This window comes from Lynx canadensis, chromosome F2, assembly GCF_007474595.2.
Source record: "Lynx canadensis isolate LIC74 chromosome F2, mLynCan4.pri.v2, whole genome shotgun sequence".
NCBI lineage: Eukaryota > Metazoa > Chordata > Mammalia > Carnivora > Felidae > Lynx > Lynx canadensis.
This window is the reverse complement of record NC_044320.2, coordinates 2,473,794-2,490,228: the sequence shown is the minus strand read 5'-3', so window position 1 is coordinate 2,490,228 and position 16,435 is coordinate 2,473,794. Positions and strand designations below refer to the sequence as shown.

Here is a 16,435-nt window from a genome sequence, read left to right as displayed (position 1 = left end):
GCAGAGCAACGCGGGGGACGGACGATACTGTCAGTGAAATAAGTGAGAACTTTTCCAGAAGCAAAGGTCCCAAACAGCCAGCCAGACCGTGGGGGGCGGGGCCAGAGCGCACAGTGGCCACGGAGAGACCCAGAGCCAGGCGCACCTTGGGGAACCGCGGGGCGGGCAGTCGCACGGGGGACTCTGCAGAAGGCTGCGTGCAGGTAAAGGTCTCATGTCCACAATGACTTTGGAGTCTCTACGGTTGCACCAGAGGCAGTGGGGGGACCACAGGGCACCACTGCCAGCATGACAATGACCTTGTCGAGCAGGAAGGAACTGAGCGGCAGAGCAAACCAGCAGTTTATTTGGGGCCTTTAGGAATTCCAGTCCGGGAGACACAGATTCAGGAGGAAACCGAGATGTGCCTGGAGCTGGAAGAAAGAGCTTACGAGGCCAAACCCCGCAGGGGTTTTGGAAGAAGTATGATTGGTGTAGGAAAACCCCGCAGAAGCTGTTTTGAAAGAAGTGTGATTGGTGTAGGAAAAATAACGTTGGTCTACACAGGATAGGTCGCTGTGCCGGTCGCCAGGTAGGAGCTCAGCAGCATCAGCCTCATTCTGGGAAAAACGCAACACGGTGTGGCCGTTTGTGGTCAACGCGGCCTGAAGTCTAAGCCGATCCAGGTGAACACGTGCGTCAGACCAACCTCCCTGGTGGCCACTGTCTCCACCCTGGCCTTCCTGACTTCATTTCAGATGTTTCTGTCCACGGTCTCCAATGCAGAGTCCGGGGCGAAACAGAAGGGAGAGATTTCCAGAAACGCGTGGTCTCAACACTGCACTTCCCAAATGCACACTTTCTCAAGAAGCTGCCGGTGGATGTGTGTCCCAAAGCAAGAGATCAAGCCAGGAAGGAGGAAGGCTTGGGGGACCGGAGACACCGTCCCCGGTGGGGATGGGCTGCGGGGGTCCCAGACCAGGCTTTGGACGCCCAGACGTGCTCGGCCGGCCGGGACCCGGGGGACGATGTGCCTGTGCTCCTCTGTGAGTCCCGGACCACGTCCTGGCACCTACAGGGGGGCCCGCACTGGCCCGCGCTGGAAAGCTGGCGGTGGGCCGCGGTGTGTGTAGAAGCAGGAAGTGCCGAAGGGTCCTGCTGCGGACCTGCCTCAGAGGCGCTCTTGTCCACCCCCAGGGAGGCTGGGTCAGGCCACCACCCAGACACCGGTGGGCCCTGTGTGTCCCAAAGCCCGCAGCGGCCTGGGTCACCGCTGCCCTCCCCTGCTCTATTATTACTGGTTTGTAAACTATACACAGGTGACACACTTCACACAACTCAGGTTAAAAAGAAATCACAGGGACCCCTGGGCTCAGTGGGTTAAGTGTCCGACTTCGGCTCAGGTCATGATCTTGCGGTTTGTGAGTTCGAGCCCTGCGTGGGGCTCTGTGCTGACAGCTCGGAGCCTGGAGCCTTCTTCTGATTCTGTGTCTCCCTCGCTCTCTGCCCCTCCCCCACTCGCACTCTGTCTCTCTCTGTCTCTCTCTCAAAAATGAATAAACATTGAAAAAATTTAATAAAGAATTTAGAGTCCGAATTTAGAATTAAAATTCTTTTGGGAAGAGAATACAGTGGCTTTGGACTTCGTTCCCTGCCTCTGCTACCCACACCAGGAAGGAAGACTTCTTTGTTGGGAGCATGGAGACGGCCATTTAGCATCTCTTATATTACCGCCTGAGCCTCGGTCCCTCCTTCCGTAAACGGGGGTCATAAATACCTGGTGGGAGTGTTCAATTATACCTTTTCCCGCCCCGTGGAGTGCCGAGGCTTGGAACGTGGTGATGGGCCTTGGTGACTAGTCACTAATTTGCTGACTAGGCCACTGTGGGCAACCCTGGGCTGGTCTGTCTGAGGGCCACCGGCCCACAAGTCTCTGGAGTCGAAGCCAGCCGAGGCGGTGGGCAGGCCTGGGCCAGGTCCCTGGGCAACATCCTGGGGTAGGCGCGGTTCAGAACCAAACCCGGAAGTGTCCACCAGGCAGGACTCAGGAGGTGGTCGTGGAGGCTGTGTTACGCCTGGAGTACGGGTAGGCCTCCTTGCAGGAGGCCTCCCAGAGGTTGGTGGGGGGGGGCAGCCATGGGAATCGTGAAACCGGTGGTGGAGGGGTGGTCCCAGAGCCCACCCCAGGGCGGGGGCTGTCAGGAAGGGGTGCTAAGGGGCAGCTGACATTTGGTTCTTCCACTTATGGGCCCTTAGACTCAGGCCGTGAGCTCTCTGAATCTCACTTTTCTCAACTGTAAAATGGGTGCCTGAGTTTGTCCCTCTGAAGGGACTGGTGTTAAGAAAATGAAAATGGACAGAAATCACTTGGTCAACCACAGGGCGGGACATCTCCATTATTATTTGGGGGCCGGGGGCAGCAGCTTGCATTCCCAGAAGTGGCCTATCTGCTGGCATGGGAGGCTTACCGTGGACTTAGTCATGTTCTCCAGGGCCAGCTTCATGAACGTCTTCTCCCAGGCCTCCTCCAGGGAGTCGCTGGCTTCGATGGCTGCCTCCAGGACCTGGAACAGCCAGAACTTGTGCCGGCAGGACATCTGTGGGGGCAGAGTGGGCAGGGGCTCAGGGACAGGTGGGGTCCGGTCACGCAGGGAGTGGCCACCGGGGAAAGCCTGGGTGTGGGGGTGCCGAGGGGGCTGAGGAGGCCAGAGGGAGAGGGTCACAGTGGATGAACTTGGCCATTCATCTAATAACTATTTAGTGAACACACACTATAGGCAGGCCTTGAACGAGGTTCTGCAGAGACAGACAAATAAAAGTTTGTCTCTATCTCAAGAACAGCTATGGGATTTTAAAAGCATTCCACCTCTAAAGTCAGTTCATTCATTCATTCACTCATTTGTTAAAACTCAATCAGATCTTCCCCCTAATTATCCATCCATCTATCTGCCAACTACAAACCCACCCATCCATCCATCCATCCATCCACCCATCCAGCCAGCCAACCATCCATCCATCCATCCACCCACCCACCCACCAACCCATCCATCCATCCATCCGTCCACCCATACAGCCAGCCAACCATCCATCCAGCCAACCATCCATCTACCCATCCACCCAGCCATCAACCCATCCATCCATCCATCCACCCATCCATCCAGCCAACCATCCATCCAGCCAACCATCCATCCATCCACCCATCCATTCATCCATCTCTGCTACTTAATTTCTCTGTGACTTTAGGCAAATCACTTTCCTTTCCTAAGCCTGTTTCCTCATCTATGGGGGTCATAATATCTATATCAGACTATTCTGAGGGTGGTCAACACATGGTCCACCTTCTTCCCTCCCTGCTTAGCCCATTAGACATATGAGGAGACTGACTTGCCCCAAATCAAGCAGCTGTACCAAAGAGCCAAGATTTGAACCTGCCTTGGGGTCCAGCCCTCCCTCTGCTTCCATGCATTCCCTCCGATGGCTCAAGCAGCTCCCACCTCTGGGTTGTTCACAAAGTAGTCATGGATAGTTTCCAGCACCAGGTTGGGGGCCTCGTGAGCCATGTTCTTGATCTTCTTAATGATGTGCTTCAGGCCACGAGGGTCTGAACCATTCAGGTCCTGGAGCATCTTGAAGCAAATGGCTAAAGGAGATGGAAAAAGGTGTGAGGGTGGATAGACTGTGGGGAGGTTAAACTGTGCTAGCTGGGATGCATAGGCAGGGAAGTGGTAGGGCTGGGAATGGGAAAGAGTGACTTGAAAATGAAGACTGAAGAACTGAATATATTGGGAATTCCTGGGCCTCTTGACTGTCCAAAGAGTCCTCCTGGAGTTTGAGATAGGATAAGAAGCAGGAAGACAGGCAGGTTTTCACACCCTTATACACCCATGCATATTTCCATCCATTCATTGATTCAACCACTTTTTCATCCATCCACTTATCCATTCATCTATCATCTACCTGTCCATCAATTCATCTGTCCATCCACCCACACATTCATGCATATGCCTATTTGTCCATCAATTCATCCACCTGTCTGTCCATCTTTACACTCACCTACCAGTCCATGCATTAGTAAATATATCCATCTATCCATCCATCACCCATCTGATCACAAATTCATCTATCCACCTGTCTACCCACTAATCCATTCATAAGTTTATCCATCCACCCATCACCCATCCACCCACCCCTCCACCCCTCCATCTATTCATCCCTTAACTCCCTCACCTTCCATGTTGTCATTCAACATTCAATGTTGTTCACTCTGTGTGGTCGTAGGACTGTGTGTGTGGGCTCAAAGAGGAGTCAGGACCCAGCTCAGTTCTGAAGGAGTCCCCAGCCCATGGGAACCCTACTCAATATCAGTGGACTCTGGTTCTGTAGTTGTATAAAAGGCCCTGGGCACACAGAGAGGGCAGGGATAATACATCCCCAAAAAGATGGAGGGACATTCAGGACTGGCCACTTGGAGGAGGTGGCAATTTAACTTTGCCTAGAATGATGAAGTCATGTTACCCTTTGAATGAAGGGAGAAGCATTCTTGTGAAATGATCAGGCCTAAGCTGAGGTCCTAAGGTGTGAAACGGTGTGGGAGAAAAATGGAAGGTGAGGGGTGAGGGAGGGAAGTTTTGGGCTTAGGATGGAGCTTGAGGAGGCATGAAGAGGCCAAGGAGGGTGTGTAGAGCTCTCTCCTGAAGGTCTCACTATGTCCACAAGATCCTTGACACCCCCAAGGTCCCCCGGTGGGTGGATTCCCTCTGACCCTCATCCCTAACACTTTTGGTGCAGGAACGTGATAGGGTCTGCTGGAACCTGACCACCCCATCTCCTGCCCTGCTGGAGTCCCAGGGATGGTGATCACCCGCACTGCAGGTTTCTTCCATGAACATGTTGTGCTCCTTGGGCTCCACGGCAACCTGACTGCTCTGTGACTTGCAGAGAACGATGGTGGTTGGGTGTCCCTGTCTGTCTTTGCAGGAAGGGTCCTGAGGTACCTTCAGGTAAGACAACTCCTTCATGGATTTGGAGACATGGGAGGACGTTCTGAAATGGAAAAGAGGTCCAGGATGTATGTAGGCATCCTCATGTGCATTCATGAATGCAAGCCCAGTAGACACTGAGAGCCATGTTGGTCAGGATCAGGCTTGGCAACATCCTTGCATGTGTCTACCTTCTGTTCAATGGATTGGCTAAACCCTGGGAGTAGGGAAAGGGTCTGAAAGCCTCAGGGATGCTGTTAAGTAGGCAACATTTACTGTGGGTCTGGAGAGGCCTGACTTCCCAGCAAGTGCTGGTGGCACAGATGTGACTGACAGGACCTGGAGGGCTCAGGGTATGGCATCCCCAACTCCAGCTCTTGCACTGACTTGGGGGAGCCAGTCTTCTCAGGGTCACACACAAGACTGTCCTGGCTACCCAGATATCACCGAGGGGGTCTTTGGTGGGGGTCCAAGGGCTACAGGGCAGGTGGGAACAGGAGCCATGAAGATGGGTGTGCTGGACTACAACACCGTCTGTGCTCCAGACCTCCCCCCGTCTCCTGGTGCTTGAGAACAATTATGTTTGCATGACAGAGATACGGAGAAAAAACGTGTGGCATGGGCAAGGAAGGACATCGACCCCTTGAAGCTGGTTCCTTCTTACTTCCTTTTCCCCTTCTCTCCTTTTGCAAATGTGGGGACAGGATTCCCTCAGATTGGGCTCATTGCCAGAGGGGCCAAAAAAGGAGGTATCCTTCATTTTGGGGGTGGTGCCCAAGCTGTTTGTCTCACGACTTCCTCTTGGACCCTCATGGCAGGAGTGGCTCTCTGCTCCACCTGCTCTGGGATCCCATTTCTCCTTCACTCTCAGTTCCTGGCTCCCAAATACCGACCACAGGCAAGTCACGTTCTTTCTACCCACTGAGGATGTAACAGTGAGCAAGAAAACAGACTGTCAACAAATTCAAAGGGTACATTATATGATATATTAGAAGGTGGTTCATCTCTTAACATGTACCCATTAATTTATTCTACTATGTGAGAAATGTGTGTCAGATCATGTAGCTCAAAACCCTCTTGTGGTTCCCCATTGCACTCAGCAAAAAGCTCAAAGTCCTGAAGATGGTAAAGACGACACCCGTACTTCCCTTCAAGATAGAGCAACAGAAACCAGATTCCCCCTCCTGCCTTGAGCAACTCAAAAATTGGAAAAACATATACAAACCCACTAATATCAGACATTAGGCAACAAGAAGTGCAAGATAAGTATCCCAGAGAGGTGGAAAATCTACAGGGTCGGCCCCCAAATCGTCACAACGTGCTGTCTGGAAGTTTCTGATTTGCAGAATGAGGGAGCCCAGGAAGCTCTGTGGGCCACTCAAGTGGAGAAAATGGAGGTAGAAGTTTGGGGAGGCCAAAGTGGCTTGTGTTTGCAGGGAAGAGTACTAGGAGACAACTGCACAGTGAGAGAAAGTGAGCACTGGAGGTTTGAAGACTCCCCCCCACCCCAAGTCCGCCTCTGAGTGCTGGTTAGTGCATGTGGGAAAAGGGCCACCCAACAGGAGCAGAAGAAACGCTCCTCAGAGCTCACACAGGCTGAGAATAATTCCTTTTTTTTTTTTTAACAGCCACAGTGGAAAACTTCGTAATTCATAGGGCACCGGGCAGGGTACTCCAAGTGGTATTATCTTGGTGATGAAGGAAAAAACAATCATCCTTAGACAAGAATGCTTTGGTGCTGCCTAACAAAGCTTAAAAGCAAGCCTCAAAAAGACCAAATTGTTTTTAAATGAATTGTGTTATAGAACAAAACTCAGGAGCATTTGAAAAGCACAGAAATATCCAGCACCCAACAAGGTAAAGCTCACAATGCCTGACATTGAATAAAAAACTACCAGGCATGCATGGCAGCAAGAAAGTATGACCCCCTAAGTAGGAGAAAAAAATTAACTTACCAAAAGCAACACAGAAATGACATAAATGATAGAATTAGTAGACAAGGACATCAAATGTTATCGTAACAATATTACACATGTTCAACATGGTCGATTAAAACATAAGCATGCTAAGGAGAGATATGGAAAAAATACAACGTTTGAGGTTAAGAATACACTGGATGAGTTTAATAGCAGATTAGACACAGTAGAAACAAAGAGTAGTGAACTTGAAGACACTGCACCAGCAACTATCTAAAAATGAAACAGAAATAGAAAAAAAGACTGGAAAAAATGGAACAGAGCTTCAGTGAATTGTAGAACAACCTCAAAAGCCATGGCATGTGTGTGTAACGTGAGTTCTCGTAGGAGAAGAAAGAGAGACATAAAACAATATTTGAAGAAATAATATCTGAAGTTTCCAAATTAATAAAAACTAAAAATCCCACAGATCCAGAAAACACAACGAACCTCAACTGAAACAAACATAAAGAAAACCATACCAAATGGCATTGAAATATAATTGCCTAAAACCAATGCTAAGAGAAAATCTTAAGAAAGAAAGCCAGATAAAAAGGATGCATTATATGCAAAGGTACAAAGATACGAGCAAGAGTGTGGTTCTAGTCAGAAACAACGCAAGCCAGGAGACATGGAACAACATTTCAAAGCACTAAGAGAAACAAACCTGGCAAGCTAGTCAGAGAAAAACATTTTAACAACGGATGGTAAAACCAAGCCTTTATCATATGCACTAAAACTGAAAGAATTTATAACTAGCAGACCTGTGCCATAAGAAATGTTTGAGGATGTCTTTCAGACAGAAGGAAAATAATACCAGATGGAAATATGGACCAAAAAAAAAAAAGTGGAAAGGGTAAATATGTGAGTATAAAATATTCTCTCTTATCGTTCAAGTTCAAAGTAAAAATAATAACACCTTGTGGGGCCTATAACAAATGTAGAAGTAAAATATATGTCAACAATACCATAAAGGCCAGGAGAGGGAAATGGAAATAAAATGTTGTAAGATTCTTATACGCTGAGTGGCACATTATCACTTAAAGGTAGACTGAGATATTGTAAAATTGTAAACTATAAGCACAAAAGCAATCACTAAAAAAATCAAAGAGAGAGTAAACCAAAATATATGTAGTAATAAGCCAACAAAAGACATAGAATGGAATCATAAAAAATACTCAGTTAATGCAAATGAAGGCAGAAGAGGAAAAATAGAGCAAAGAAGAGAAGAAACAAAGCAAAAACAAATTGCGAGACAGTAGACTAAAATGAAATCATATCAATAATCACATTAAATACAAATGGTTTAAATATCTAAATCAAATAGCGGAGACTGTCAAGTTGAATAAAAAAATCAAGACCCAAGTATATGCTGCCTATAAGAAATACACTTGAAATATAATAGACACAAATCAATGAAAAATAAAGGATGGAAAAAGAGAAACCACACTAATAATAATCTGAATAAAACTGGAGTGGCTATATTAATATCAGACACAGTATATTTTAAAGTATATAATAATATAGCCATGGATAAAGAGAATCACCTCAGGGGCACCTGGCTGGCTCTGTCGGTTAAGCATCTGACTCTTGATTTTAGCTCAGGTCATGATTCTAAGGTCATGGGATCCAGCCCTACATTGGGCTGGATGCTGAGCTTGGAACTTGCTTGACATTCTCTCTCTCCCTCTGCCCCTACCCTGCTCATGCACATGAGCTCTCGCTCTCACTCTCTCTCTCTCCCTCTCTCAAATAAAAAAAAAAGAAAATAAAAGAATAAGTTCATAATGACAAAGGGGTTGTTCATCAAGATGACTTGGCAATTTTAATTGTTCATGCACCTAATAACAGAACATCAAAATACATAAAGCAAAAGAGATAGAACTGAAAGGAGAAATAGTTGAAGGATAGTAGAATCATAGTTGAAGATTTCACCATCCCTCTGTCAATAATTGAAGAGCAAGAAGACAGAAAATCATTAAAGATATAAAAGAGTTGGACAATACTCTTAGCTAATGTGATCTAATTGGCATTTACAAAACTCTCCATCTAAAAGCAGAAGAACAAGTATTCTTTTCGAGTGCATGTGGAACACCTACCAAGATAGATCATATTCTGGGCCATAAAATAGTCTCAATAAGTTTAGAAGTATTCAGATCAAACAAAGCATACTCTTTGGCCACAATAAAATTAAATTAGAAATCAATAGCAGAAAGATGTGTGGGAAATTCCCAAGTATTTTGAAACTAAGTAACAATTGTAAATACTGCTTAGGTCAAGAAGAAACTGAAACAAAGTAAAAACTACTTTGAACTGAATGAAAGTGAAAACACAACATATAAAAATGCATGGGGTGCAGCTAAAGCAGTACTTTGAGGGAAATTTACATCATGAAAATTTATAGTATTAGAGAAGAATAGAGGTCTGAAATCAGTGACCTAAGTTTCCACCTAAAAAATTGGGGGAAAAAAGGGAAGATTAAACCCAAAGAAAGAAAATAATAAAAGAGCAGAAATCAATGAAGTAGAAAACAGAAAAGCAATAGAGAAAATCAGTAAAACCAAAAGCTGGCTCTTTGAAAAGAGGAGCGAATACATTTGATAAACCTCCAGCAGGCTTTATTAGGGCGAAAAGAAAGAAGACACAAATTATTAATATCAAGATTAAGAACAGATACACCATTAAAGATCCTACAGACATTAAAAGGACAATGAGGGAATATTATGAACAACTTCACGCCAATAAATTTGACAACCCAGATGAAATGGATGAATTCCTTCGTCATAAAAGGACTAAATGCCGAAGCTCAATCAAGAAGAACTGAATAACCAAAATAGCCCATCTATTATAAACATTGAATTTGTAGTTGAACGTTTTCCCACAAGGAAAACTTTAGGCCCGATGGCTTTACTCTTAAACTCCACCAAGCATTTAGGGAAGAAATGATACCAATACTATAAAATTCTTTCAGAAGATGAAAGATGAGAGACTACTTCTTAACTCATTCAGTGAGGTGAGCCTTAATATCCCGATACCCAAACCGAATAAAGGCCCTGCAAACTTTCTTCACGTAAGAATCCAAAATATATGGACACGCTCATTCATCTACCATGACCAGGTGGGCCTTATCCTGGGCATGCAAAGCTTGTTGAACATTTGAAAATCAATGTAACTCCCAATATTGGTAGATGAAAGGAGAAAACCATCTTATCATCTCAACAGAAGCAGAGAAAGCGTTTGAGAAAATTTAACATCCATTCCCAATAAAAATAGGAATTAAAGGAACTTCCTCAACCCAATAAAGAATACCTACACGAATCCTATAGTTAATGTCATACTTAATGGTGAAAGACTGAATGTTTTCCCCACATAATTGGGAACGAGGAAAGGGTGTCTGTTCTTACCACTTCTATTTGACAGGGTACTGAGGGCTTAGTCCATACAAACAGGTAAGAAAAGAAATGAAGAGTGTACAGACTGCAGAGGAAGAAAAATATGATCTCTACATATAAAGGATGTTATCACCTAATTAGAAAATTCCAAAGACTCTATAAAAAAACTACCAAAACTGACCCGGGACTTCAGGAAATTTGCAAAAATAAAGTCAGTGTACAAAAATCAGCCATATTTCTCTATACTAGCAATAAGCAGTTGGGAATTGAAACTAAAAAGGTGCTGTATAGGTAGCTCAGTTGGTTCAGTGTCTGACTCCTGATCTTGGCTCAAGTCAGGGTCTCACAGTTCATGGGATCGAGCCCCTCATAGGGCTCTTCCCTGGTAGGGTGGAGCCTACTTGGAATTCTCTCTCTCACTCTCTCTTTCTGTCCCTCCCCCACTCATTTTCATTATCTCTCTCTCTCTCTCTAAGTAAATAAATAAAGTTAAAAAAAAGTTACCATATATAGTAGCATTAAAGACATGAGATATTTAGGTAACAAATAATTGCAAGGTTTGTGGGCTGTAAAATATAAAATAGCAATAAAAGAAATCAAGAAGACTTTAATAAGTGGAGAGATACACCATCTTCGTGGATCAGGAGACTCAATGGGGGGGGGGCGGGGGCGCCTGGGCGGCTCAGTCGGTCCAGCGACCGACTTCGGCTCAGGTCACGATCTCGCGGTCCGTGGGTTCGAGCCCCGCGTCGGGCTCTGTGCTGACGGCTCGGAGCCTGGAGCCTGTTTCCGATTCCGCGTCTCCCTCTCTCTCTCTGACCCTCCCCCGTTCATGCTCTGTCTCTCTCTGTCTCAAAAATAAATAAAAACATTAAAAAGAACCCCAAAAAGCAGACTCAATACCGTGAAGATGCAATTTTGTCTCAATTTATCTAAATAGTCAATGCAAAACAGAAAAAGACTCACGCGTACAAAGCCAACTGATTTTTGATAAAGGCGCAAAAGTAATTCAGTTAAGAAGTGTATTCTTTTTTTTTTTTTTTTTTTAATGTTTATTTATTTTTGAGACAGAGAGAGACAGAGCATGAACGGGGGAGGGGCAGAGAGAGAGGGAGACACAGAATCGGAAGCAGGCTCCAGGCTCTGAGCCATCAGCCCAGAGCCTGACGCAGGGCTCGAACTCACAGACCGTGAGATCGTGACCTGAGCTCAAGTCGGACGCTCAACCGACTGAGCCACCCAGGCGCCCCTTAAGAAGTGTATTCGACACATGGTGTGCAATGGTTGGATATACACATGCAAAAAATGGGCCCCACCCTATACTTCACACTGTGTGCGAAAATGAACTCTAGATCGTAGACCTAAAAGTAAAACCCAGAGTTCCAAACTTCTGGCAGAAAAATACAGGAGAAAAGCTTTGTGATCTTGGGCTAGACAAAGATTTCTTAGGTGTGCCTCCAAAAGCACCATCCATAGAAGAAAAAAAAAAATGAACGTTAAATTGGATGTCGTCCAAAGTAAGAACTTCTGCGTTTTGAAAGACATCTAGAAAAAACCGAAAAGGGAAGCCGTGGATTTGGGGGGAATATTTGCAAATCACGTATCCGATAAAGATCCATATCCGAACTACGTACACATAACTCACGAAACAGAAACTCAAACCCCAGCGCAAGCCATCTGATGAAATACAGACAAGAGATCTGAACAGACACCCCACCCAAGGAGATCCACATGACAGGTGCTCGACGTCATTCCTCACGAGGGAAACAAGTCAAAGGGGAATATTGCTACACGTCTACTCGAATAGCTAAGATTGGGGGAGAAAGGCCTGAAAATACCAAGTGCTGGTGAGGTTGGGGGGTAACTGGCCCTTTCGTGCAGTGCTGGTGAGGACGCAAAACTGCACGGCCGTGTGGAGAGAGGGGCTTGGTGTTTTCTTAGGAGGTTCCCCGCGCACTCTGCTGCCCCACTCCTAGGCATTCACTCCGATAAAATAACAACTCCCTTTCACACAAAAGCTGTCCACGAGTGTTTCTCACGGCGCTACCTCTCATAGCCCCAGCCAGAAGAAATGCGCGTCCTCTGCCTGGTGAGTGCCTAAAGAAACCGTATTACATCCGCGGAAAAACTCACCAGCCATAAAAAGGAATGCATTGCTGAGAAACAACATGGTGGCTCTTGACTGCATCATGCCATGTGACAGGGACCGGCCCCTGAGAGCTGCGCACTGTATTGCCCCCTTCTTATGACTTCCTGAAGAAGGTCCAACTAAACAGAAGACAGCTTAGTGGTTTCCGGGGATGGGAAGCTGGAGGAGGCTTGACTGCCTAAGGGGCACGGTGGATTCTGGGGAGACAAAGCTGTTTCCTCTCTTGCTGGTGGTGGTGGTTTCACGTCTGTGTGACTTTGTCAAAACTTGCAAAGCGACCCACTGAGGACGGTGAATCTTACTGTGCACGAATTATAGCGCAATAAAAAAGAAAGCAAGATCTCTAAGAACAAAAATGATTTCGCCTCCTCTCCCATCTCATTTCTTTCTGCTTTACTCCACCCCGGTCACAGTGAGCTCCCGCTGCTCCTTAAACCACCAGGCACGTTTCTACCCCAGGACCTTTACACTGGCCGTCCCTTCAGTCTGGGGAACATCCTTCCTCCAGGTAGCTGCTTGGGTCAGTTTCTCACCTCCCTTGAGTCCCAGCTCAGTTGTTACCTTCTTGGTGAACTTATTTAAAATTGCAACGTACCCCTCACCCTGCCCTCTCTACCCCCTACCCTCTCAACTTTCTTCCATGTCACTTTTAACCTTGTAACATTATATAATTTATTGTATTACACGGGTGGCGTATTGACTGTTTCCCCCACAGGAATGTAGCCACCAGGGCAGGGATCTTTACGTCTTGTCTCCAAGTCTATCCCTTAACGCGTGGAGCAGGGCCTGGTACCTCAACAGGTTCTCAGTAACATTTGTGGTCAGGCCCATCCTGATTTCTGGAGAAGCCCTGTGACAGCCCCCAGCTCCCCAGGACCCTGGGCCCATTGCCAGAGCATGCGTCCTTCCTGCCTCCTTCCTCCTCCTCCTCTCTCCTGTCCCCTTCAGAGCAAGGCACAGATGCCCCCCTTCAGCCTTCTTGGCTTGCAGAGAGCATCCCGGGGTGGGCGTGCCTCTCTTACTGCTGACTAACCCCTGGCCCTTCCCCTTCCCCAGTGTCCCTGGGGACGCGCTGGCCGTTCTTGGGTCCCCAGCATGTCCCAGGGAAGGCTGTCCTTGAAGGTCCACTGAACGAATGAATGAGAGGCTGAGTCCGAGGGCGGGCTGCCGGGAGGGCCTTCTCCAGACAGTGGCTTCCTCCTCCTCCCGTCCTCCTGGGGCTGTTCCCGGCAGCCCGGCCTCCTCCAGCCGCCTTCCCAGAGGGCATTCATGGTCACTCCACCCCATAGCCATGCCCCCTCCCCACCATCTGCCTCTGGGAGCCAGGTGGGCACGCAGGGGACACTCCTGGGGCTGCCAGAGATGTTGCATTTCTGCACGTCAGAGTGTGGGTGACACGGGACGCAGCCAGCCCATCCTCAGGATGAAAGCGTTTTCCGAGGTGCCGGGGACAGAGACGGGGTGAGGCCCTCGGCCTGCAGTGGCTGGCCACCTTCACGGTTCCCGAGCCCTCCGCGGGGGCGGCCTCTTTCCTTCAGGGAGGATTTATTACGTGCTTACTGCATACCAGGAGATGCTGCAGGGCCTGGGGGTTCGTCTGAACAGGACACACGGAAACCCATTCCCTTGGAGAGCTTGTGTCCTGGGGGACAGGCGACGGGCGGACAGGAAGCCGGTGCCGTGCCAGCTGGGGACAGGGAGACCGCTGGGGTGCAGGTGTCCGACAGGTGCCTGGTGCGAGGGTGTGGGGTAGCCGAAGGACGGAGTGGTGGATAAGTGAGACATTCTGGGGGGACGGCCACCCGCCCTGCTGCACGTGACGTCCTGCTGGGGAGGGGTGGGCGCCCCCTGGTCACCTCACCTCCGCCCCTCCGCCCCCCCACCCCCATCATGTCCGTGCCGTCCGCATACGCCAACCCCACGAGGTGCTGACAGAGAGGTTCAGTGACCTGTCCCCGCACACGCAGCCTCTGCAGGACGACACTGGTTCAGACCCAGCCCGAGCCTGAAGCCTGCAGCCTGGGGACCGTGGCCAGCAGAGCTCAGCGCACACTTGAACCTTCCTGGACGACGCCTTCTTCCTACCACCGGCCAGAAAACCAGCCGTTTCCCTGCCACTCCCAGAAAGTGCGGCCTCTCAGACCCAGGCCGGCTGGTGCCACCTCTGGGGGCGTCTCACGAAGGGCTGGAGTCCCCGGCGCCCCTCTGCACCCGGACGGCTCGGTGTCACCCACAAGCACTTGGCCCGTATCTTGCCCTGAAACGGCATCCTAGCCCTGTGACGGCCAAAGTGGAATATATTTTTAAATACAGAAGGCGACAGAAGTGTAGTCAGGCAAACAGCTGCAGAGGGGAGCGTTTTCTCGCCTTAGAAGTGATCCAAGATGCGGCAGAGGAGAAGACAGGCCTGACAACACACACGTGGAAACGACTGCGCGCACACAAAAATAAGTGAGTTCCAAACAAGCACAAAGCTGCTCCTGCTGGAACAGCTCCCCACCACGGGCATCGCACGCGGGACTCCTGCTCGGGAACCCGCCCAGGGATGGTCTGGGCGCCCAGGGCCCCCAAGGAGGGCACCCCGGGGTCTGGGGAGGCAGGGGAGGGAGCCCGCCGGGCCCTGGGCACGGGAGGTGGAGCCGCCCCGGAGCACCCGCCTGGGGGCCGGGAGGAGCCTTCCCTAGGACGCGCCTTGTCTTTGCCGGGACGCTGGCCGTTGTACCACCGTCCACTGTGTGGATAAGGAGCCGAGGCTCAGGGAAGCAGGCGGACAGTCCGTCGGTCCCTGCGTTCACTCATGCAGCAGGCACGTGTGGACGGGGACAGTGACACGCTTCCAGCCACACCTCTGGTCCCCACAAGCTGTCAACCACCACCCCGCAGGGCGATGGCAAAGCCAGCACTTGGATCCAATATCCCCCCTCCCATCCTCCTCTCCACCAAGTCAGGAGCTGCGGGGGGGCTCAGTCCCAATCCTACCCTCTCCCCGGCTGCTCCTGGCTGTAGGGACCCCTCTTTTCTTGGCTCAAGGCCTGGGGCTCAGCGCCAGATGCCCCCCAGGGTGCCCCTTGCTGCCCCGCAGGGAAGCACTGTCCCGAAAGATGGAGGGGCCGGGGCACCTGCGGGGAAGCAGGACATAGGGTGTCCCTTCTGGGGACACGTCCCCTCCTACGTGTCCCGGCCTGGTGCTGCGCTGACCTGGGGTTCTGGGACACGGCTGATGACGTCCTATCGGCCGAGGCGTGGCTGTGTGACTTTTCCGAATTCTGCTTGTCCATGTTGGGGTGCGGTTCGGAGAACCCACAGGCCCCAGCTTCTAGCTCTGTCCTCATGCCCAGCGGGGCAGCCTTATCTCTGGGTACCCCCTCCCCACCCCAGCCAGCCCTGACCTCACCCCTGAGGTCACAATGGCTCCAGTGCTCAAGGCACTTTCCCAGGGCCAGCGCTTGGGCACGGCACGTGCATGTGTGTGCATCTGTGCTCCTGGTGTGGCCTTGGGCTCAGCCCTTCTGTCTCTGGTCCTGAACGGTCCCCTGTAAGATCCACGGAGCCCGCCCCGGCTGACACCTCGGCTTGTGAGGAACCCTGAGACCGAAGACCCAGCTAATCCTGGATTCCTGACCCGAGACACTGGTGAGATAGTGAATGTGTGTTGTAAGCCCCTAAGTTTTGGGGTCATTAGTTACACAGCAATAGATAAGTCACCCATGCTCTGCACTGGGGAAACGTGGCAGAATTAGGGTTCTTCGTGACCGCCCATCGCACTGGGCCACAGTCCGGTCGCAAGGCTGCAGGGCAAGCGTGGTCCAGAAGGCTGGCCGGGGACACCCAGCATGGCCCCTTGTCACCATATCCGGCTGTTGGAGGCCCTGCGGGTGGGGCTGGTGAGTGGAGGGCTAAGAGCCAGGACGCTGCAGGGATAAGGGGCTCTTGTGGGCCAGGACCTGCTGCTGGGCCAGTGACCTGCACCCCCATAACCAT

At 49.7% G+C, this 16,435-nt stretch overlaps 1 protein-coding gene across 1 annotated transcript in view; it reads right to left on the bottom strand.

Annotated features, from left to right (window-relative positions):
* LOC115506523 (maestro heat-like repeat family member 5) overlaps positions 1-15,732 on the bottom strand; it is a 65,161-nt gene extending 49,429 nt beyond the window's left edge. The window contains 4 exon segments of the mRNA XM_030304526.1: positions 2,448-2,576; positions 3,474-3,619; positions 4,841-5,022; positions 15,653-15,732. Coding sequence (XP_030160386.1) covers positions 2,448-2,576; positions 3,474-3,619; positions 4,841-5,022; positions 15,653-15,732 — 537 coding nt within the window.
* Positions 15,733-16,435: the final 703 nt, after the last annotated feature.